Raw genomic sequence first — 21,744 nt, 5'->3', positions numbered from 1 at the left:
GTGTAACGTGTATTGACTCAAATTTGCCTAGTCAGTCTTCCAGATGTGAAAAAAAAAAAAAAGAAAAAAAGTAAACTTGAATACTTCTATAACTTCAAAGACTTTGAATCATATTTATATGAGTGATCACACGTTATTATTTAATACAAATTTGTTGCTGACATTATATATGTATCCTTTGTAATTAATCTTCATTTGGAAATGGCATATTATCTTATGATGTGTTCTGAGAAGAGTTTGATATTTTCATGGCAGCTTTTACCTGTCATCAGATTAATATTAGGCAGAGAAGCATACGCAGTTAATTAGAAGCCACAAGAAATTAAGAACAGAAGCATTTCTCTTGACATTTATAGGGACTTGTCTTTCATATTTGTCATGACTCATGAGTTCTTGTAAGATCATTCAATTGTTAAAACAACTGAATTACTGAAAAAGGAGTAAAGGAGCAAGTAACCAACATGTTGATTGTGTGCAAGGCCCTAAGTTAACAGATGAAGTAGATAGCTATGGCAAGATGTAGCAGCAAGGACAAGGCATTTGCACTTTAATATATTAGACAAACTGACAGCTTCGTTTTAGGCTTATACAACATTGTTCAAGATCTAATTACAGCAATTAGCAACTGACTTCACCGAGTCATAAAATCAATTCATTACAGATTTAACTCTTTAGTATCCTCATGGATATATTCGAATTCTAGATTGTCTAACAACTCATCAACTAGTCTAGCCATTAAAGAAAATAAAAATAAAAAACCTTAGTTAGTCTCACCAGCATGATGAGAGAACAATGTGCACCTCAACAACTCTGTTTTTTTTTTTCCACCTAATATCTACCAAGGTACTCTACAAAGTGAGGGACATGTCTTGTCTTCTTAGTGATATTTTGGACACAATTAATTGGATCGAAGTTGAACGTACCAACTTATCTAACAGGTAAGGCATTTGGTTTTGTAAAATTCCACCTTCCGAATTATTTTATATGTAGTGTACCTTGCAAGGGAAGGCAGGGTTTGGGGTGTTGAATATGTAATTGATTCAACCCCAAGAGTCAGCAAATTAATCTGCTGTTTAATTTTCACCCTAATCTGATTTCTCTGATTATAATGTTATATTGAAGTCGTTCATATCTCAGCCTCTTCATCAGACAATGTTTACCATTACTTATGCACAACTTAGACCATTGGGTAATCAACCTCTTATTTTTGCACTATATTTTGACACTTGCAAAAGAATACAAAGTTTATTGCTTCAAAGTTACTTGATTTGTTTTTGTAAAATCCTATCAACTTTTTACCTTGCATACACATGTGAGCATGAGAGAGAGATTGCAAATTGGCCTATATATTCTGATTTTTATACCCAGAATGATCACAAGGATAGAGGAGACTAGAGAGGTACGTCATCAACTAGCCTGTTTATTGTATTACAGTAAGTAGAACCATATGACTTTCATGTAGAAAATTAATGGCAACATTATTCAAAACAAGTAACAAACTTCTGGGTTTTGATTTGGCTCTTAAATTAGTTTTTAATCTGACTAGAACCGGGACTGAAGATATGTAACCACACTCTTGTCCAACTTGAAGGCCTTTGTGAGAACATCCGGATTGATTGGTGGGTGTGAGCCAAAGACGGCCTTAGCAAAGGGTTCTTTTTTTAAATGGGCCCTATGCATAATGTGTTTTTAACAATAGATCTCTTTATAATTTTAACTATTTTTAAACAAGAGAATTAAAATTCAGACAAAATTACCCTTAATGAAATCGATCCGTTTATTTGACTTCGCGTCTCAACACAAAACCTATTAACGAGTCGAGTATGTTTAGGTTTGCGCCTTAAACTGATTCATATTTTTTGAGCTTTCTTCATCAGACTATTTATCTCTGGAGTATTCCTTATCAGAAAGAAAAATATCTAAGCATTTTGAGCATTTTGAAGTAGTTTTTGATACACGAAGAAAACCTGTGATCGTTTTGAGCATTTTTAAGCATTTTAGAGTGATTTTTGATATATGAAAAAAAACTTTTGAACATTTTGAGCATTCATATTCATTAATTATATTGTTAAATGGAATATAGTGGATCGTTTGAAGTTGTTGATCTTGTTAATGGAATTTAGTAGTTTTGGTAATTTTTGAGAATTACGTGACTAGTTTTTTAGGCATTGCGTGACTAACTTTAGATATTGTGTGACTGATTTTGGGCATTGCGTGACTAGTTTTTGATAAGGCATTGCGTAACCAGTTTCTGATAAGGCATTGCGTGACTAGTTGATAGGCATTATGTGACTGACTTTGGGCATTACGTGACTGACTTTGGGCATTACGTGACTGACTTTGGGCATTTTGTGACTAGTTTTTGATAAAGCATTGCGTGACTAGTTTCTGATAAGGCATTGCATGACTAGTTGATAGGCATTGCGTGACTAGTTGATAGGCATTGCATGACTAACTTTGGGTATTGCGTGACTAGTTTTTGATAAGGCATTGCATGACTAGCTTCTGATAAGGCATTGCATGACTAGTTGATAGGTATTGCGTGACTTGTTAGTAAGGCATTGCGTGACTAGTTAGTAAGACATTGTGTAACTTAGGCATTGTTTAAAAATCATTCACGCAATGTTTAAAATCCGATCACGTAATACTTAAAACCAATCACGTAATGCCTAAAAACTAGTCACACAGTGATTAAGTCACGCAATACCTAAAAACTAATCTCACAATACTTAAAAACCAATCTAATCAATTTCAACTTCTCAATTTTAGGGTTCTATGAATAAACCAATAAACTCAAAAATCTAAAACACATACTTTTTTTTTACTAAGCTATGAAATTGTGTATTTCATAAAGGATAGGTTACAAAACTCCATAACTCTCCAAAGCAAGAGAAAATATATCCCTATTTGGAGGCCTTGCTCACTTCCTTTATACAAAAACAAAATATACCCTATTTACAAAATATTCCCTGAATAGTTTCAACTCAAAATCTCATAAAAAAAATTAAAATCTCTAGCAAACATGCTTAACAATCATCTCAATCCCAAACAGAACAAAACCGTGAACCACTATAAAACCCATCAAACATACTTTAGCTGTTTTTTCTCCCTAAGCAAAATCGCTATCTGCAAAGAGCAAAATCGTTGTTCATTGCCCTTAAGAAACCCAAGATCCACTATCTAAAAAAATAAAATAAAATAAGAAAGAGCTTGATGTCATCTCTACAAATTGGATGGTGAGATAGACATATTTGAGTAAAGAGAGAAATCGAGATTTAATTTTGAAATTTTTATCCAGATGGCAGGAGAGAGAAAACTGAAATTATTTTAATTTGTCTGAAATTGTTTAAGGGGTATTATTGTCAAGTTATGCCAAAAATTGACCAAAATAGTTAAAATTATAAAAAATGATATTTTTGAATTTGTCTTATGAAGAAGGTTATTTCTCACAATTTTTTCTAGTTATAACCCTTGCATTTTGGCTGTTGAGACCAGCAAAGGCGACAACCTTAGTTTTCCCTATATTGAACTGGAAGTGGATTTGTTGAAATATTGGCTTTTTTTTCTGGAAGGAAAGTACTTCACTGGTGTAATACCCCTCACAAAGTATTTATTATAAAACATTTAAATTTATTAAGCTATAGTTTTATAAAAATAATAAGTAGATATTATTTTAGTATTTTATTTATTTACAGTTATGACCTTTGGTGCTTTAATAATTAGGAAATGAAAGAAGGGGTCTTTTAGTAAATAAAAAAGTTTAATTAAAGTCAGTTTGTTTCTCACATTTAAGTTAGTGGGATTAAGGGTCAATTTATTTCACGTTTAAGTTAGTGGATAGGCTAGTTTAAGAATAGACAGAAACTCACATCTGTTTGTTCATTAGACTCAAACAACAAGCAGTCAGAAGAGCTTGATATCATGGAAGAAGAAAGACAGAGAAAAGGGAAAGAGATTACTGATTAAGGTATGTTTGGGATTATATTTTCATAGTTTGGGCACAAAAGACCTTGAATTATTTGTATCCCCTAACTTTTATTCAAGTCCGGCACTTTTTCGATGACTTTCCGGTGGTATGATGGGTACCAATGGAAAGGTCTTTAAAAGATCTTTCCAATGGTTTTTGTAGCATTTTGTTTGGCCTTGTGATTAGGAAGATATGAATTTTTGAAGTTAATTAGAAATCTAGTTTTCAACAGTTTTGACAGCCTGACTTTGGGTCACCGGAACTCCATATTTCGGCAACGTTTTTGGTCGTTTCTTTGAGGGCTTTTGTAGTATGAAATTAGATGTTTAATTTGGAGTCAATGGCTCAGTTAGAAGCTTCCTGTGTTAAGAGAATTGAAGCCTCAAAATAGGCTCATTGATACTGAAAATCCAGAAAGCTGGGTATTTTTGTGACGATTTTGAGAAATTTGGCTTTCGAAACTTGAGAATTTTGTGTTCTTTTTAATCGAAAAAAATTTTGGTGTTGTGGTATGATATGAATACTTCATATTGGTATTGATTTCATCACTGAAAAATTTTCGAGTTAAAAGTTACAAGTTCATAAAATAGCCCAAATGGCCATTTGGATTCTGAAAATTTCAGAAAAAAAAATTCTTTTAATTTTTTTAATTTTTTTAAAATTCGATTTTAATTAATATATGATAAATTCTGTTGTAAACTTCAAAAATACTGGATATGTGATTTCTATTATATTTTTATATCTAAAAGTATATATATTTACATTTTATAAATTTATTTCTTAAATTAGTAAATTTTATTAAAATATCAAAAATTTATGAAAAATTATAAATATGATTTTTACAAGTGAAATTAGTGTTATTTCTCTCTCTGAAATTAAAATCCTTATTGATTTTATAATTTAAGTTTAATTCTCAACCTTATTGGAAATTTTGTTTAATTCAAAAATATATATATTATAAAATATTATCTTATTAAGCAAAAATATTTCTAAATTGTAATAGAAGTCGCTACACACCCTAAGCGCTTAGGATGGTCCACGGAAAGTCACCTTGTAGGATCTGTTTGCACACTCAGTTATGATTTTTGTATGTATGTGTTTCTCGAAATGTTAGGCTACTAAGAGAATTTTCAGATTTGCTACTTGAAAGTGAAATTAACGAGATCAGGTAAGTGACTGATATCCCTTCGGTGTTTTCACACCTTAAAAATTAGCCTCAATTTGAATTTGTACATGAGATATAATATTTTGTCCTATGATTTATTAAAATCGGGTTCAGCATGCAAAATGTATATGTATATGAGTTTGTATGTTGGATTTAGAATGTTGCTTATGCAAAGCATGATATCTGATTTCGAAATTTATATATGACTTTGTATAATGTTTGCATATATGTTTTCATGAATATAAACATAAATATTTAGTCTGAAACGAATATGGTTTTGAGGTGTATGAGATATGCTTGAGAAATTGGATATATTGTTTTATGAACTTTGGGTAATCTAAAAATATATATTTATGTTTTGTCTCCTAGTATGGCTATGCTCTGACCCTGCCAATGGGGGTTAAATGTTGGCCATGTCGACATGTATTCTGTGATTAGAGAGTGATCTCCCAACCGCACCACCGGTTAGAGAATAGTGGTATCTGTGATATCTGTTCAGTGTAGCCAATGGTTGCTTCTTCTGACCTGTATCACCGGGGTTAATTGTGGTTTTATTTCTGACCTATGCCACAGGGGTTATGTGTGGTCGTAGCATGTTACGGGAGACCATTAAAAGTTAAATATTGTGAATATAATTGTTCTGTTATTTGAATGCGTAAATTTTGAAGTATATGATTTTGAATAAGATTATCCAATATTTTGTCTCGACATTTGTAAATGATATATTTTGGCTTAAATGTTTTAAGCATGCTTAATCTGGCTGAAGTGATGTTAGTTATTTGCTGAGTAATTGGACTCATTCCTTCCTTTAAATTTTTTTCAGGTTGTGATTTGATCAACCACGCGAGAATTTCGAGAAGTGATGTTTAATCTAGTAGCACTTAAATTGTTTAGGATTTATTTAAATATTATGAACATCGAACTATCTTTATTAGTATTCAGACTTTTATCTTGGCTTAGTAGCTTTATGGTTTTGGAGATTTAATTTTGAATATTGTCGAATTATGATCTTTGAAAATTCTATCGACAGATATAGTTTATAAATCACTAAATTCTTCAAGTATATCAGTCTCTTTTAGTAATGGTTTAAGTTATATATTTTAGAGCCTTGCATGTTTGTAGGATTATACCTTGCAGGTATGTGGCATCTGTCATGTCTCGGATCAGGGGCGTGATAGATTTTGTGATATCAGAGCCAGGTTAGGCATAATTATGTAGTTACGTAACACTTGTGCGAGGTTCGAGAGATGGGTAAAAAAAAAAAAGGATTGGGACGTTTTCCCTCAATTCATGTTTGTTATACTTTTATGGTTGCTTTGTGTTAGTGTAAAAAAAAATGTTAATGTTAATTTTCCTTGTTATAAAAAATCAGTATGCCTCATCATCGAGACCGCGAGCCTAATCTCGCTGAACTTGTGGCTAGTGCTAGAGTAGTTGGTGCTAGGAGGTCTCGTTATGAGAGAATTCTAAATCCTCTAAGCCAAAATCAAGATGATGTTGAAACATCATATGCTCAGATGGCCGTTGAAATTGACGGACCTCTTACAAACCCGATTGAGGGGACACAAGGTGTTGTGGCTGGACATGATGATAGAGTGTTGAACTTGATACAAGAGGTAGCTGGTTTGGTTAGGGAGAACGACAATGCCTACAACCGGTCCAACAGGTTGACATTTCTTCTGACTGGAAGGCCTTAGGTGAGTTTAAAGATAGCCCCTCCTCCTTTTAAGGGTTCCATAAACCCGGATGATGCAGAATTATGGATTGAGGAGATGGAGAAAGCTTTTGTTGCCATGCGTTCCAGTGATCAAGACAAAGTTAGATTCGCAGTCTATCTATTACAAGGAAGTGCACATAATTGGTGGAAAGGAGTAACGCGCACTCATGACAATGACACTGAGTTCTTCAATTGGGAGAATTTTCGCACTACTTTTTATGCCAAGTATTTCCCTCGAAGCAAGCTGTTACAGTTGGAGAGAGAGTTCCTTAATCTGGTTAAGGGCAGTATGACAGTGGATGACTATGAGGTTGAGTTTGATCGGTTGTCCAAGTTTATTACTGCTCTAGTTTCTGACGATGAGAGTAGGGCCAGGAGGTTCAAAAATGGTTTGAATGCTCACATCTGCAGAGGCTTAGCTCCATTGCACTTGATCAGCTACAATGAAGTGGTTAGTAGGGCAAAATCCTTAGATGCTGTATGGAGAGAGACTTAGGAGGCAAGGAAAGATTTTCAGAAAAAAAAGGGCAAAGATTCAGACTTTCGAGGTAAGAGAGCTTTTAGTAGTCCTTCCAAATTTCAAACTACTGAAAAGTCTCGAGCTTTTGCTACTTTTAAGGATAGACTTCCTCCTTAGGGAACTCAATCGTACCATGGCAAGACATCTCAACAAGGGCTTAGGTGTTCAGTGTGTGGTGGAGGACATCAAGCTACTGAATATAGGCATGTTACTAGTGCTTGTTTTAGATGTGGCCAATTGAGCCATCGTATTGCTTATTGTCCTTTAGTCCTCCCAGAATGTCAATCTGTGCAGAAGCCACAAAACTCTCGAACCTTTGAAACTACAGCGCAAAGGACTCAGCCCACTCATGTTGTTCAGACTACGCAAACACCTTCTTCTAGACATCAAAAAGTGGGAAGACCTCGCACTCAAGGGCGTGGTTATGCTATCACTCAGTCAGATGTAGAGGCATCCAACACCGTTGTCTCAAGTACACTGCTAGTTGCCTCAGCTTTTGCTCATGTGTTGTTTGATACCGGTGCATCTCATTCTTTTGTATCTGTTGCATTTGTTCGAAAGTGTGCTTTGCCTTGTATGCTTCTGGATTATGAATTATGCGTAGACACTCTAGTTAGAGGTGAAATTATGTTAGATTAGATTTGTAAGATGTGTGTGGTAAGGATTGATGATAGAGAATTGCTTGCGGATCTTCATGTTTTAAATATGCACGATTTTGATGTAATTTTGGGGATGGATTGGTTAGTTGCAAACTTTACCAAAGTTGACTGTCGAGGGAAAATGGTGGACTTTAAGATCCTTGGGGAAACACCTTTTTGTTTTTATGGTAGTGGTACTTACACTCATTTGTGAATCATATCTGCTTTGAAAGCTAGGCGATTGCTTGCTTGTGGTTGCAAAGGATTTTTGGCAACTGTTACAGACACTAGAATGAAGGAGTTGAGGATTGAAGAGATTCCTATTGTGAGGGAATTTCCTGATGTTTTTCTTGAAGATCCACCTAATTTACCTCTTGATAGGGAGATTGATTTCTCTATTGATTTGGTTCCAGGAACTGGTCCTATTTCTAAAGCTCCTTATAGAATGGCTCCTGCAGAATTGAAGGAGTTGAAAGAGTAGTTACAAGAACTTCTTGATAATGGCTTTATTAGACCTAGTGTATCTCCTTGAGGAGTTCCAGTGTTATTTGTAAAGAAAAAGGATGGGAGTATGAGGTTGTGCATTGATTATCGAGAATTAAACAAGGCAACTGTGAAGAATAGGTATCATTTACCTCGGATAGATGATTTGTTTGATCAATTAAAAGGCGCTCAGGTGTTCTCCAAAATTGATTTTCGGTCTGGTTACCATCAGTTGAAGGTGAGAATTGAAGATGTCCCTAAAACTGCTTTTCGTACCCGATATGGGCATTATGAGTTCCTTGTTATGCCTTTTGGGTTGACAAATGCTCCAACTGCTTTTATGGACTTGATGAATAAGGTTTTCAAACCTTATTTTGATAAGTTTGTGGTTGTTTTTATTGATGATATTCTAGTGTATTCCCCTAGCTCAACAGATCATGAAAAGCATTTAAGGGTTGTTTTGGAGACTTTGAGGCAGAAGCAATTGTTTACTAAATTGAAGAAATGTGATTTCTGGCTTTCTAGTGTTGCTTTCCTTGGGCATGTGGTGTCAAAGGATGGGATTTCGGTGGATTTAAAGAAAGTTGAAGTAGTGGTGACTTGGAAGCGACCAAATAATGTTTCAAAGATTCACAGTTTTCTGGGCTTTGCCTTTGACCCATTGGTACGGAAAGGGGTTCGCTTCGAGTGGACAAATGACTGTGAAAGGAGCTTTGGGGAGTTAAAGAAAAGATTAGTATCCGCTCTTATACTTACCATACCTACTAGTGGTAAGGGATTTGTTGTTTACAGTGACGCTTCCAAAAAGGAACTTGGGTGTGTTCTTATGCAAGATGATAAGGTGATTACTTATGCTTCTAGGTAGTTGAAACCTTATGAGAAAAATTATCCTACTCATGATTTGGAGTTGGCTGCAATGGTTTTCGCCTAAAAGATTTGACGACATTATCTGTATGGTGATTCTTGTGAGGTCTTTACAGATCATAAAAGTTTGAAGTATCTTTTCAAGTAGAAGGAAATGAATATGCGACAGAGAAGATGATTAGAATTGTTGAAGGATTATGACTTGACCATCAATTACCATTCAGGTAAGGCGAATAAAGTTGTTGATGCTTTAAGTAGGAAGACTTCTGGGAATATGGCTGCAATGATTACTTCCCAAAAATAGATTTTGGAGGACTTGCGGAGGATGGATATTGGTGTACGTATGCATGGTTCTGGTGCATTATTGGCTAACATACGAGTACAACCAACTTTAATCCACCGAATTAAGACAACCCAAGTAAATGATCCTCGACTTCAGCACATTAAACTTGGGGTTGAATCTGGTTTGAAACCAGACTTTAAAATTCATGATGATGGCTCTTTGAGGTTGGTGATAGGATTTGTGTCCCTGTTGATGCAGAATTGAAGAGAGAAATTTTGGAGGAAGCTCATTATAGTAATTATACAATCCATCTTAGAGGTACCAAGATGTATAAATATTTGAAGAACAATTTTTGGTGGAGCAATATGAAGAAGGAGATTGCACAGTTTGTAGCCAAATATTTGACATGTCAACAAGTCAAGGCTGAACATCAGAGGCCAGCAGGATTGTTGCAACCCCTCCCTATTCCAGAATGGAAATGGGAACGAATTATTATGGACTTTATATCTGGTTTACCAAGAACCCCAAAAGGTAATGATGGCATCTGGGTGATTGTGGATAGATTAACAAAGTCTGCTCACTTCTTGGCTATTCATACGAGAATGTCGTTGGAAAAGTTAGCAGAGTTGTATGTGGAGCAGATTGTGAAACTACATGGGGTACTAGTGTCCATTGTATCTGATCGAGATTCTCGATTTGTGGTAAAATTTTGGGAGAGTCTGCATAAAGCTTTGGGTACCAGACTTAATTTTAGTACTGCTTATCATCTCCAAACAGATGGTCAGTCTGAGAAAATTAATCAAATTCTTGAGGACATGTTGAGAGCTTGTGTCATGGATTTTGGGGGTTCTTGGGATCGACACTTGTTGTGGGCGAAATTTGCTTATAATAATAGCTATCAATCTAGTATCCAAATGGCTCCATTTGAAGCTTTGTATGGTAGGAAGTGTAGATCACCTCTTTGTTGGGATGATGTGGGTGAAAGATAGTTATTGGGTCCAGATCTTATTCAACAAGCAGTTGAGAATGTTCAATTAATCAGAGAACATCTTCGTGCGGCTCAAAGTAGACAAAAAAGTTATGCGAACAATAGAAGAAGGAGGTTAGAATTTGAGGTTGGAGATCATGTCTTCTTGCGAGTTTCACCTACTAGAGGAGTAATGTGATTTGGAATTCGAGGAAAACTTAGTCCTCGTTATGTGGGTCCGTTTGAGATTTTGGATAAGGTTGCTGATGTGGCTTATAGGTTGGCACTTCCACCTGTTTTATCAGGAGTGCATAACGTGTTTCATGTTTCTTTGTTGAGAAAGTATATTTCGGATCCCGGTCATGTTGTAGAGTTAGCTCATTTGAGACTCAGAGAAGATTTGTCGTATGATGAGCGTCCTATACATATTGTGGATAGAAAGGAGCAAATTCTAAGAAGGTGGACTATTCCCTATGTTAAGGTCCAATGGAGTAATCATACAGAACAAGAAGCGACTTGGGAGTTGGAAGAAAATATCAAAGAGAAGTATCCCCACCTTTTTGAGGACCAAGGTAAGAGTTTAAGGGACTAAACTCCTTTTAAGGAGGGGAGGATGTAATACCCCTCACAAAGTATTTAATATAAAACATTTAAATTTATTAAGCTATAGTTTTATAAAAATAATAAGTAGATATTATTTTAGTATTTTATTTATTTACAGTTATGACCTTTGGTGCTTTAATAATTAGGAAATAAAAGAAAGGGTTTTTTAGTAAATAAAGAAGTTTAATTAAAGTCAGTTTATTTCTCACGTTTAAGTTAGTGGGATTAATGGTCAGTTTATTTCACGTTTAAGTTAGTGGATAAGTTAGTTTAAGAATAGACAGAAACACACGTCTGTTTGTTCATCAGACTCAAACAACAGGTAGTCAGAAGAGCTTGATATCAGGGAAGAAGAAAGACAGAGAAAAGGGAAAGAGATTACTGATTAAGGTGTTTGGGATTATATTTTCATAGTTTGGGCACAAAAGGCCCTGAATTATTTGTATTCCCTTACCTTTTATTCAAGTCCAACACTTTCCGATGACTTTCCGGTGGCATGATAGGTACCAATGGAAAGGTCTTGAAAAGATCTTTCCAAAGGTTTTTGTAGCATCTTATTTGGCCTTATGGTTAGGAAGATATGAATTTTTGAAGTTAATTAGAAATCTGATTTTCAACAGTTTTGACAGCCCGACTTTGGGCACCGGAACTCCATATTTCGGCAACGTTTTTGGTCGTTTCTTTGAGGGATTTTGTAGTATGAAATTAGATGTTTAATTTGGAGTCAATGTCTCAGTTAGAAGCTTCCTGTATTAAGAGAATTGAAGCCTCAAAGTAGGCTCGTTGATACTGGAAACCCAGAAAGTTGGGTATTTTTATGACGATTTTGAAAAATTTGGCTTTCGAAACTTGAGAATTTTGTGTTCTTTTTAATCGAAAAAAATTTTGGTGTTGTAGTATGATATGAATACTTCATATTGGTATTGATTTCATCACTGGAAAAGTTTCGAGTTAAAAGTTACAAGTTCATAAAGTAGCCCAAATGGCCATCTCGATTCTGAAAATTCCAGAAAAAAAATTCTTTTAATCTTTTTAATTTTTTTAAATTCAATTTTAATTAATATATGATAAATTCTGTTGTAAACTTCAAAAATACTGGATATGTGATTTCTATTATATTTTTATATCTAAAAGTATATATATTTACATTTTATAAATTTATTTCTTAAGTTAGTAAATTTTATTAAAATATCAAAAATTTATGAAAAATTATAAATATGATTTTTACAAGTGAAATTAGTTTTATTTCTCTCTTTGAATTTAAAATCCTTATTGATTTTATAATTTAAGTTTAATTCTCAACCTTATTGGAAATTTTGTTTAATTCAAAAATATATAAAATATAAAATATTATCTTATTAAGCAAAAATATTTCTAAATTGTAATAGAAGTCGCTACACACCCTAAGCGCTTAGGATGGTCCACGGAAAGTCACCTTGTAGGATTTGTTTGCAAACTCAGTTATGATTTTTGTATGTATGTGTTTCTCGAAATGTTAGGCTACTAAGAGGATTTTCAGATTTGCTACTTGAAAGTGAAATTAACGAGATCAGGTAAGTGACTGATATCCCTTCGGTGTTTTCACACCTTAAAAATTAGCCTCAATTTGAATTTGTACATGAGATATAATATTTTGTCCTATGATTTATTAAAATCGGGTTCAACATGCAAAATGTATATGTATATGAGTTTGTATGTTGGATTTAGAATGTTGCTTATGCAAAGCATGATATCTGATTTCGAAATTTATATATGACTTTGTATAATGTTTGCATATATGTTTTCATGAATATAAACATAAATATTTAGTCTGAAACGAATATGGTTTTGAGGTGTATGAGATATGCTTGAGAAATTTGATATATTGTTTTATGAACTTTGGGTAATTTAAAAATATATATTTATGTTTTGTCTCATAGTATGGCTATGCTCTGACCCTGCCAATGGGGGTTAAATGTTGGCCATGTCGACATGTATTCTGTGATTAGAGAGCGATCTCCCAACCGCACCACTGGTTACAGAATAGTGGTATCTGTGATATCTGTTCAATGCAGCAAATGGTTGCTTCTTCTGACCCGCACCACCGAGGTTAATTGTGGTTTTATTTCTAACCTATGCCACAGGGGTTAAGTGTGGTCGTAGCATGTTACGGGAGACCATTAAAAGTTAAATATTATGAATATAATTGTTTTGTTATTTGAATGTGCAAATTTTGAAGTATATGATTATGAATAAGATTACCCAATATTTTGTCTCGGCATTTGTAAATGATATATTTTGGCCTAAATGTTTTAAGCATGCTTAATCCGGCTGAAGTGATGTTAGTTACTTACTGAGTAGTTGGACTCACTCCTTCCTTCAAATTTTTTTCAGGTTGTGATTTGATCAACCACGCGAGAATTTCGGGGAGTGATGTTTAATCTAGTAGCACTTAAATTATTTAGGATTTATTTAAATATTATGAACATCGAGCTATCTTAATTAGTATTCAGACTTTTATCTTGACTTAGTAGATTTATGATTTTGGAGATTTAATTTTGAATATTGTCGAATTATGATCTTTGAAAATTCTATCGACAGATATAGTTTATAAATCACTAAATTCTTCAGGTATATCAATCTCTTTTAGTAATGGTTTAAGATATATATTTTGGAGCCTTGCATGTCTGTAGGATTATACCTTATAGGTATGCGGCGTCTGTCATGTATCTGGTCAGGGGCGTGACAACTGGTTTTGTGGTTGAGGTTCACGAAAGAAGAAGAAAAGCACGTGATTTACATATGCCTTGATTAAATGCTATGTCATTTAGTTTATTACTAGTGTCATTTTTTATATTTCTAGATGTTTCTTCAAAGTAGCAAAATTGTCCTACCATTTTGTTTTTTGTTCCTCTGTTTTTGTGAGCTGTCAAAAAGAAATATTTTGCAGTCTCCAACGCAAAATTGTTTTGGTAGTCTTGGTATAGCCAGGTGTTTGTTTTCTTGTGAGCTGTCATTTACTCTCTCTCTCCTCTATGTATATAAACAAAAGGCATATGATTTAATAGTGAGTTGGAGCTTTTTGTCATTTAGTGTCTAATAGTTTTTTTTTGTTCTCTCACATCTCTCTCGATTTCTTTCTTCTATATTTGTTCATATATTTATTTTAGAAAATTGCTATTTTTTTAACATGATATCAGAGCATTTTGCTTGATATTAAGGGACCGTTTTCATTAATTCCTCAACGTTTCCTTTGCTTTCAAATCATCCTTTGATTTTCGTTTATACTCAATGGCTACTTCAGGATTTGATACTTCAGTTCCACCGATCTTTATAAGGGAGAATTATATTTTCTGGTCTATGAAGATAAAATCCTATCTCAGAGCTTTTTGCTCTTCCTATTTCTTACTTGTTCATTCCTAAAGTTCTTAAAATCGCAACACCGGCTAACTTGTTGAAGAGAAAATAAAGAAGAGTAGTTAAAAAATTGGTAGGTGATGATGACATATCTAACCATAAGCCACTCAGGAAACATATAATAGAGCATAATGTTGAACAGATTGCAACATCCAATACTAATGTCCATAGTCGACTGAATATTCCAAACTTCTCATTAAAATAAACCCAAATCATTCTGAGTAGTCCTTGGTTATTCTTACAATTATGATAGTTTTTGTTTCAAGACATGATCACTGGTTATTGTTTTGCAAAAGAATTGGTTTTTGATATGTATTAGGTATCGTATGAAATAAATTTTCAATTAGTTATGGCAGTTTCTATTTCATAAGGTTCTTATTGGTTATATTTTGTAGTTCTATTTTACAAGTAAAATAGAATTTAAAATGAAGGTCCTAATTTTGAGTAAAAAAATTGGCATTTTCTATATCTATAATTCAAAGAGAAATATTGTATTCTTGATTGTGCCTTCACAAAACGTTTAATAATGCATACATTTGTAAGGGATTTTTAATGATTTAAAGGTATACATTTGTAAGAAATTTTTAATAATTCAAAAAAGAATAAGTTAACAGTATGAAAATGATATTGTAATTTAACACAATCATCTTAATTTAACTTATAATTTCTACAATTATTATAATTATGTTAATATATCGTCAAATTCGAGATGGTATGGTAGATATTAACTTAAATTTAAAAATTAAATCTTGAAACGATCTTCGATGATAATATGTCAAAGTTTACATCCAATTAGAAAACTTTTCATATTTAGATTCACAAATTATAATTGGTAATCATAATTAACAGAAGTATTCACCAAAATCGAAATTAAGAAGTCAAATTCAAGGAAGGTTAACACACATAACGCTCGTGTCTTCATGTAACAATATTTCTTGTTAGAGATTATCAAGATGGATAGAATTTGATCAGATTATTGTTTAGAGCAGAATGCATTATAAAAATTTGAAAAAGATCTTATCAGTTGTCTGATAGAAATCTAGTGAAACCGATATATTTAGAAAAGCTTGTTAAAAAAATAGTCCTTTCTTAAAGATTGCTCTTTCTCATCGAAATAGTTGCATATCGTTTGCAATTTATATGGTGACAATCCAGTCGCAATTGTTAAAACTAATCCATTGACTTGAAGGAAGGCCCTGAACTTGAAGCTTAGACTAGATGGTTACCAATGGGAAAATATTTGCTTGCGCGATGCCAAGACATTCTCATGAAGGGTTAAGGTCCACAATATTTTCAGGTCCTATGAAGACAAATTGATTGACAACTAGTCCTAACATGCATTCTTTGTAGAACCTTCTCAGTAGCACTAGTTCTTTGACTTCTTCTTAACAAAATTTAGAGTGTTCTGGATTCTGGCAAATAAGATTGCAACTTTCCTTAACTTCTTGGCACCATGGTGACAAGAAATGAGAGGTCAAGAGGAATTCTGCCCCTTGAACGGTCCCAGGAGAAGTAAGAACAAGAAACAGGACTCAAGACATGTTTCTTAGCCTTACTTGTTCTTTTGCGGTGGTGTTTGTGGTTTACTGTTTTGAGTTTATTGTTTGCCTTGCTGTGATTTATGTTGCTGTTCTGAGAAGGTTACCTGTTGATTATTGTCTTGTTGATTGTTGGGAGTCTGATAGCAGGGTGGTGGACTCTTGTTCTCTGTATAGTTTAACAGGTTGCTGTCATGGCTGTTTTTTTGTAAGCCATCCTAGGACAGTTTAACTGGAGGAACACCAGTTGATAATTGTCTGTTTTTGTAAGTAATATTTCCATATAATGAAATGACCCTCTTTAATCTTCAAAAAAAAGATTGCAACTTTCCTAAATAGTTCGTCCGCAAGAAACATAAAGTTAGCCCAATTCTGGAAATCCTCTGATGTTTTGCATAAATCTTCCCATGTCAGATTCCAAGACCTTAATTAAAGTATTCTCAGAAAGGGTGCTTCCAATGAGATCTAGATAAAAGTTGAGATTTGGTACTAATTTGGAGTAAACCGTAATAACATAATAAATCCAAAACCAACATACAGGGAGAATTACATCAGTGGAGATACATAAGCAACCTCTTTATTTGACTTCAACAAGAATTACTTAAATAATGATGGAAACATGTAAGATATTGCTCCAAACTATCTACTGCTTCATGGATGTTGAATATTGGTCTAATTGTTATCCCACCAGAATTGTGACTGAAGATATTTCACTACGTTCTTGTCCAGCTGGAAGGCCTTGGTGAGAACATCAGGATTGATGGGAGGGTTTGAGCCAAAGACTGCCTTTGCAATAGTGATAACTCCTGGATTTTGGCTGCCGAAAGCAGCAAAGGCAACTGCATTAGTTTTCCCTATATTGAGCTGGAAGTGGATGAGACCAACCGGAAAGACAAAAACATCGCCAGGGTAGAGGACTTTGGTGATGAGACGGTTATCCGGGTTGGATGTGACAAAGCCGACATAGAGTGTGCCTTCTAGGACAACTAGGATCTCTGTGGCACGAGGGTGAGTGTGAGGGGGGTTTAGCCCACCATAAGGTGCAAAGTCAACTCTTGCCAGAGATACGCCAAGAGTGTTAAGTCCTGGAATTTGTTCCACATTAACAGGAGTGACTTTTGACCCCAGTTGATTTGATGTGTTTCCTGGCACGTTGAGCCCTGAAAAGAAGAAGTCTTCTGCTTTGGCAAGCATTGGGTCCTTGCAGAACTTCCCATTCACAAATACTGCATGAAAGAGAAAAGTGTTTGTTGATACCAAGCACGCAAGAAAGAAAAGATTCATTTTAGTTATTATTGTTCTGGAGAATAGAAGCATTATTGCATCCTTGCTGAATGTCTTTAGTTTATGCATACCCCGGTAAATTCAAATGAAAACAGAGAAATTAAGGGAAAACATACCTGCATTTTTAGTGTCATTGAGGGCTACACAAAAGTCTTGAAGAGGGCTAGGGTCAGAGGCAGAGGCAAATGAGGAAGCCAGAGCCAAAAAGAGAAAAGATGCCAGGAAATAAACACCTTTCATTGTAGCTTGGCAGGTTACTAGATTCAAGTCTTCCAAGTTTTCTTGCTTTGGGTGAGTAAACCTTTTGAAAGCATGCCTATTTATAGGTTGGAGTCTTTGAACAAGTATTTGATCTTTCTCATCAAGGACTTACCAAGTCAGCAGTGACTTGGTTTTTTTTTTTTTTTCCTTTAAATTTGTGGACGAATAATTCCTCAGCAACCATGCATCTATATCCTCTTCGAATGCCCACTTCCAATGCTTACATCACAGCATTTAGACATGGAAGTGGTCTTGTTGTACATATCAAAAGTTTCCTTCCTTTCCTTGTTTGTGAACATTGGTACTCAATTTAAACTGACCTAGTTCCTTGACTTTAGCACAAATTGATAATTGCTGCAGGATGCCGGCACTTCAGCTAATTGATCTTGCAATTCAAAAGTTGACAGTTTCCCTTACAGGTACTTCTTCCTTTTCATAATATTTAAATTAGACATGCTTGCATTTGCAGCTGTGGCAGATGACACATGTAAGTAGTCCATTGCACTTCAACGGAAATTCGGGCTACAAATTTATGATTCAATAAATCATATTTGGAGAGCAGCTCAGATAAAAAATAATGTTCTGTATTCAGAAAGAAAAAGGTACTCAAACCAATAGTGTGACTGAAGTAGTACTATTGCCAAAAATTGAATGTAGCAAAAAGGACGTAACAAACCTGTAAGGCAGAGAGACTCTGTAAAGTTTTTGTCTCAGTTGACAAAGTCTAATGTGACATGTTCGTGGACAATAAAACATATGGCCCCTTTGACTAAAAAAGCAAGGATTCTTGCAAGATTAACCTTGCTTGAATTGGCAAATTGCAAAATTTGACCACTTCTTGAAGAATGCAGTACTTTGAACTAATCACTGAAGCAACAGTTCGAGAAGTATAGATGTGAGCTACAATCAAGATATAGGCCCTTCTGAAGTGCATACTAAGCCCAGGCCTGAATAGGCTAAAGTGAACCAATTAGGCTATGTTTTTCTCTTTATTATTTTTTCTTTTCTTTTTTGAACTGTTGTTTAAGCAGAAAAGCAGAATGGTAAACTAGTCAGTTAACTTGCTAAATACTACAAAGATGAACAGATATAATTAGCAAAAGATCACAGAAATCCTGAACATAAACAAAGGTTATAAATTGTCAGGAAAATCTTCTAAACTTTGTTTTACTAAGTATAAACATATGGCTTTAGAAAGAAGAATAAGTAAATGTATTTGTTCCTTTTATCTTCTTATATAATATCTGATAACTATAAAAAGCAAACTAAGTTGAGCTGATTTCAACATCCAAACATCAGTGTTCGCAACATTCAGACATCTAGATGAGAAAGTATTGGAAAATTGCTATTACTTTAATACACTTTGTCCTTGCTGGGTGAGACTTAGGCCTATTATTAAATCATTATTCACATTATTGTCTGATAAAAGTTTGGCATGCACACATAAGTTACACTTAAATTCTTGTAAGGTCAGGCATCATTTGCCCAAATTCAAGGATCGATGTTGCAGGTCACACACTCAATTAAAAGCCTTAGTAACTAATAGGTCTCATTTCACTGTGATCACTTATATCAATAATTGCTGTCATCTCGCCAGATCATGTTTTTTCCTTAGGATGCGTTTAAGGTCTTATTGTTTGGAGAATTGACCTGCAAACTTAGGAAACCTGCTTATCATGCATGCATCTGAAAGGATCAGAATTATTATTCCTTTAGGGTTTCCTTGGGAGGAAAGAGGAGGAGAGGTTGTGTGATGTTAATTGTACACATTTTATTTAACCTGCCCTGCATTCTTTATTTGCCAAATTTATAGTCTTTTTTCCTAACTGTACTGATTAACTTGCCCCGTTAATTTTCTAATCAGGTCTGCAAATATCAACTTCACCAATTGTACATTTCTCCCTCTTGACAGCATTGCACTGTTAACCACTAATTATAAATTTCACTCCACATGTTCAAAGGCGCACAGAATACATAGAATGCAGTGTTATGGCCTAAAAAATTTTAATATATAGAATGCTGAACACAGCAGAGGAGAGGTACAAATGTAATCACTTGATCCATTATTATTAGGTTTATGACAACAGCAAGGAAGATGGATGACACATTATTCAAAATAAAAAACTACCATATCTTATGGATTCATGACACATTATTCAAATTAATTGTTGTCCCACCAGAACCGGGACTGAAGAGAGGTAACAATATTCTTGTCCAGCTGGAAGGCCTTGGTGAGAACATCAGGATTGATGGGAGGGTTTGAGCCAAAGACTGCCTTTGCAATAGTGATTACTCCTGGATTTTGGCTGCTGAGACCAGCAAAGGCAACTGCATTAGTTTTCCCTATATTGAGCTGGAAGTGGATGAGACCAACGGGGAAAACAAACACATCTCCAGGGTACAAGACTTTGGTGATGAGACGATTCTCCGGGTTGGATGTAACAAAGCCAACGTAAAGTGTGCCCTCTAAAACCACTAGGATCTCAGAGGCACGAGGATGAGTGTGAGGTCAGGCATCATTTGCCCAAATTCAAGGATCGATGTTGCAGGTCACACACTCAATTAAAAGCCTTAGTAACTAATAGGTCTCATTTCACTGTGATCACTTATATCAATAATTGCTGTCATCTCGCCAGATCATGTTTTTTCCTTAGGATGCGTTTAAGGTCTTATTGTTTGGAGAATTGACCTGCAAACTTAGGAAACCTGCTTATCATGCATGCATCTGAAAGGATCAGAATTATTATTCCTTTAGGGTTTCCTTGGGAGGAAAGAGGAGGAGAGGTTGTGTGATGTTAATTGTACACATTTTATTTAACCTGCCCTGCATTCTTTATTTGCCAAATTTATAGTCTTTTTTCCTAACTGTACTGATTAACTTGCCCCGTTAATTTTCTAATCAGGTCTGCAAATATCAACTTCACCAATTGTACATTTCTCCCTCTTGACAGCATTGCACTGTTAACCACTAATTATAAATTTCACTCCACATGTTCAAAGGCGCACAGAATACATAGAATGCAGTGTTATGGCCTAAAAAATTTTAATATATAGAATGCTGAACACAGCAGAGGAGAGGTACAAATGTAATCACTTGATCCATTATTATTAGGTTTATGACAACAGCAAGGAAGATGGATGACACATTATTCAAAATAAAAAACTACCATATCTTATGGATTCATGACACATTATTCAAATTAATTGTTGTCCCACCAGAACCGGGACTGAAGAGAGGTAACAATATTCTTGTCCAGCTGGAAGGCCTTGGTGAGAACATCAGGATTGATGGGAGGGTTTGAGCCAAAGACTGCCTTTGCAATAGTGATTACTCCTGGATTTTGGCTGCTGAGACCAGCAAAGGCAACTGCATTAGTTTTCCCTATATTGAGCTGGAAGTGGATGAGACCAACGGGGAAAACAAACACATCTCCAGGGTACAAGACTTTGGTGATGAGACGATTCTCCGGGTTGGATGTAACAAAGCCAACGTAAAGTGTGCCCTCTAAAACCACTAGGATCTCAGAGGCACGAGGATGAGTGTGAGGGGGGTTTAGGCCTCCGTACGGCGCATAGTCAATTCGAGCCAGAGATATGCCAAGAGTGTTAAGTCCTAGTATTTGTGCAACATTGACCTGAGTCACAGTTGATCCCACTGGATTTGATGTGTTTCTGGGGATATTGAGCCCTGAATAGAAGAAGTCTTCTGCCTTGGCAAGCTTTGGGTCCTGGCAGAACTTCCCATTTACGAACACTGCATCAATGAAAGTAATGTTCGTTAATTATGAAGAAAAATATTGCTGGGGATGGAAATTATAGTCATTGACATAAAATAATAATTAACATGAAAGTCCTGAGAGACAAAACGTAATACTATAACATACCGCCGTCCTTGGTGTCATTGATGGCTACACAGAAGTCTTGGAGAGGGTCAGGGTCAGAAGCTGAGGCTAATGACCAAGCGAAGGCCAAGAAGGCAGAAGCTACAAGGAAAAGTTCAACTCCTTTCATTACAATTCCGCTGGAAGGAAATCTATCCTACGTTGTGGAGCTGTATG

At 35.0% G+C, this 21,744-nt stretch overlaps 3 protein-coding genes across 3 annotated transcripts; 1 reads left to right on the top strand and 2 right to left on the bottom strand.

Moving 5' to 3' along the window:
- The first annotated feature begins 6,505 nt into the window (after nt 1–6,505).
- Nucleotides 6,506–8,008, top strand: LOC108662034 (uncharacterized). Its single transcript, XM_088806683.1, has 3 exons — nt 6,506–6,748; nt 6,830–7,327; nt 7,487–8,008. Exons 1-3 carry the CDS (start codon nt 6,506–6,508, stop codon nt 8,006–8,008), a joined length of 1,263 nt encoding a protein of 420 aa, XP_088662809.1.
- An 8,626-nt stretch (nt 8,009–16,634) lies between these two features.
- Nucleotides 16,635–17,734, bottom strand: LOC18599994 (germin-like protein subfamily 1 member 13). Its single transcript, XM_018120737.2, has 2 exons — nt 17,542–17,734; nt 16,635–17,367 (listed from the first exon to the last, which is right to left on the bottom strand). The coding sequence occupies exons 1-2, from the start codon at nt 17,663–17,665 to the stop codon at nt 16,814–16,816; spliced, it is 678 nt and encodes a 225-aa protein (XP_017976226.1). The 5' UTR covers nt 17,666–17,734; the 3' UTR covers nt 16,635–16,813.
- Nucleotides 17,735–20,765: 3,031 nt separating this feature from the next.
- Nucleotides 20,766–21,744, bottom strand: LOC108661884 (germin-like protein subfamily 1 member 13). Its single transcript, XM_018120791.2, has 2 exons — nt 21,571–21,744; nt 20,766–21,440 (listed from the first exon to the last, which is right to left on the bottom strand). Exons 1-2 carry the CDS (start codon nt 21,695–21,697, stop codon nt 20,887–20,889), a joined length of 681 nt encoding a protein of 226 aa, XP_017976280.2. The 5' UTR covers nt 21,698–21,744; the 3' UTR covers nt 20,766–20,886.

The sequence above is a fragment of the Theobroma cacao genome, chromosome 5 (assembly GCF_053813885.1).
Source record: "Theobroma cacao isolate CCN51 chromosome 5, ASM5381388v1, whole genome shotgun sequence".
NCBI classification, from domain to species: Eukaryota; Viridiplantae; Streptophyta; class Magnoliopsida; order Malvales; family Malvaceae; genus Theobroma; species Theobroma cacao.
The sequence above is the reverse complement of the archived record's forward strand: the minus strand, read 5'-3'. Positions and strand labels throughout refer to the sequence as shown.

What these genes read in the sequence shown, in the direction of transcription:
- LOC18599994 (XM_018120737.2), bottom strand. Translation starts at nt 17,665, where the DNA reads ATGAAAGGTGTTTATTTCCTGGCATCTTTTCTCTTTTTGGCTCTGGCT. An exon ending in CAATGACACTAAAAATGCAG is followed by an intron (nt 17,368 to 17,541) that starts GTATGTTTTCCC and finishes TCTTTCATGCAG; the next exon opens with TATTTGTGAATGGGAAGTTC.
- LOC108662034 (XM_088806683.1), top strand. Translation starts at nt 6,506, where the DNA reads ATGCCTCATCATCGAGACCGCGAGCCTAATCTCGCTGAACTTGTGGCT. An exon ending in TGTTGAACTTGATACAAGAG is followed by an intron (nt 6,749 to 6,829) that starts GTAGCTGGTTTG and finishes GGAAGGCCTTAG; the next exon opens with GTGAGTTTAAAGATAGCCCC. An exon ending in GGGCAAAATCCTTAGATGCT is followed by an intron (nt 7,328 to 7,486) that starts GTATGGAGAGAG and finishes CTTCCTCCTTAG; the next exon opens with GGAACTCAATCGTACCATGG.
- LOC108661884 (XM_018120791.2), bottom strand. Translation starts at nt 21,697, where the DNA reads ATGAAAGGAGTTGAACTTTTCCTTGTAGCTTCTGCCTTCTTGGCCTTC. An exon ending in CAATGACACCAAGGACGGCG is followed by an intron (nt 21,441 to 21,570) that starts GTATGTTATAGT and finishes TCATTGATGCAG; the next exon opens with TGTTCGTAAATGGGAAGTTC.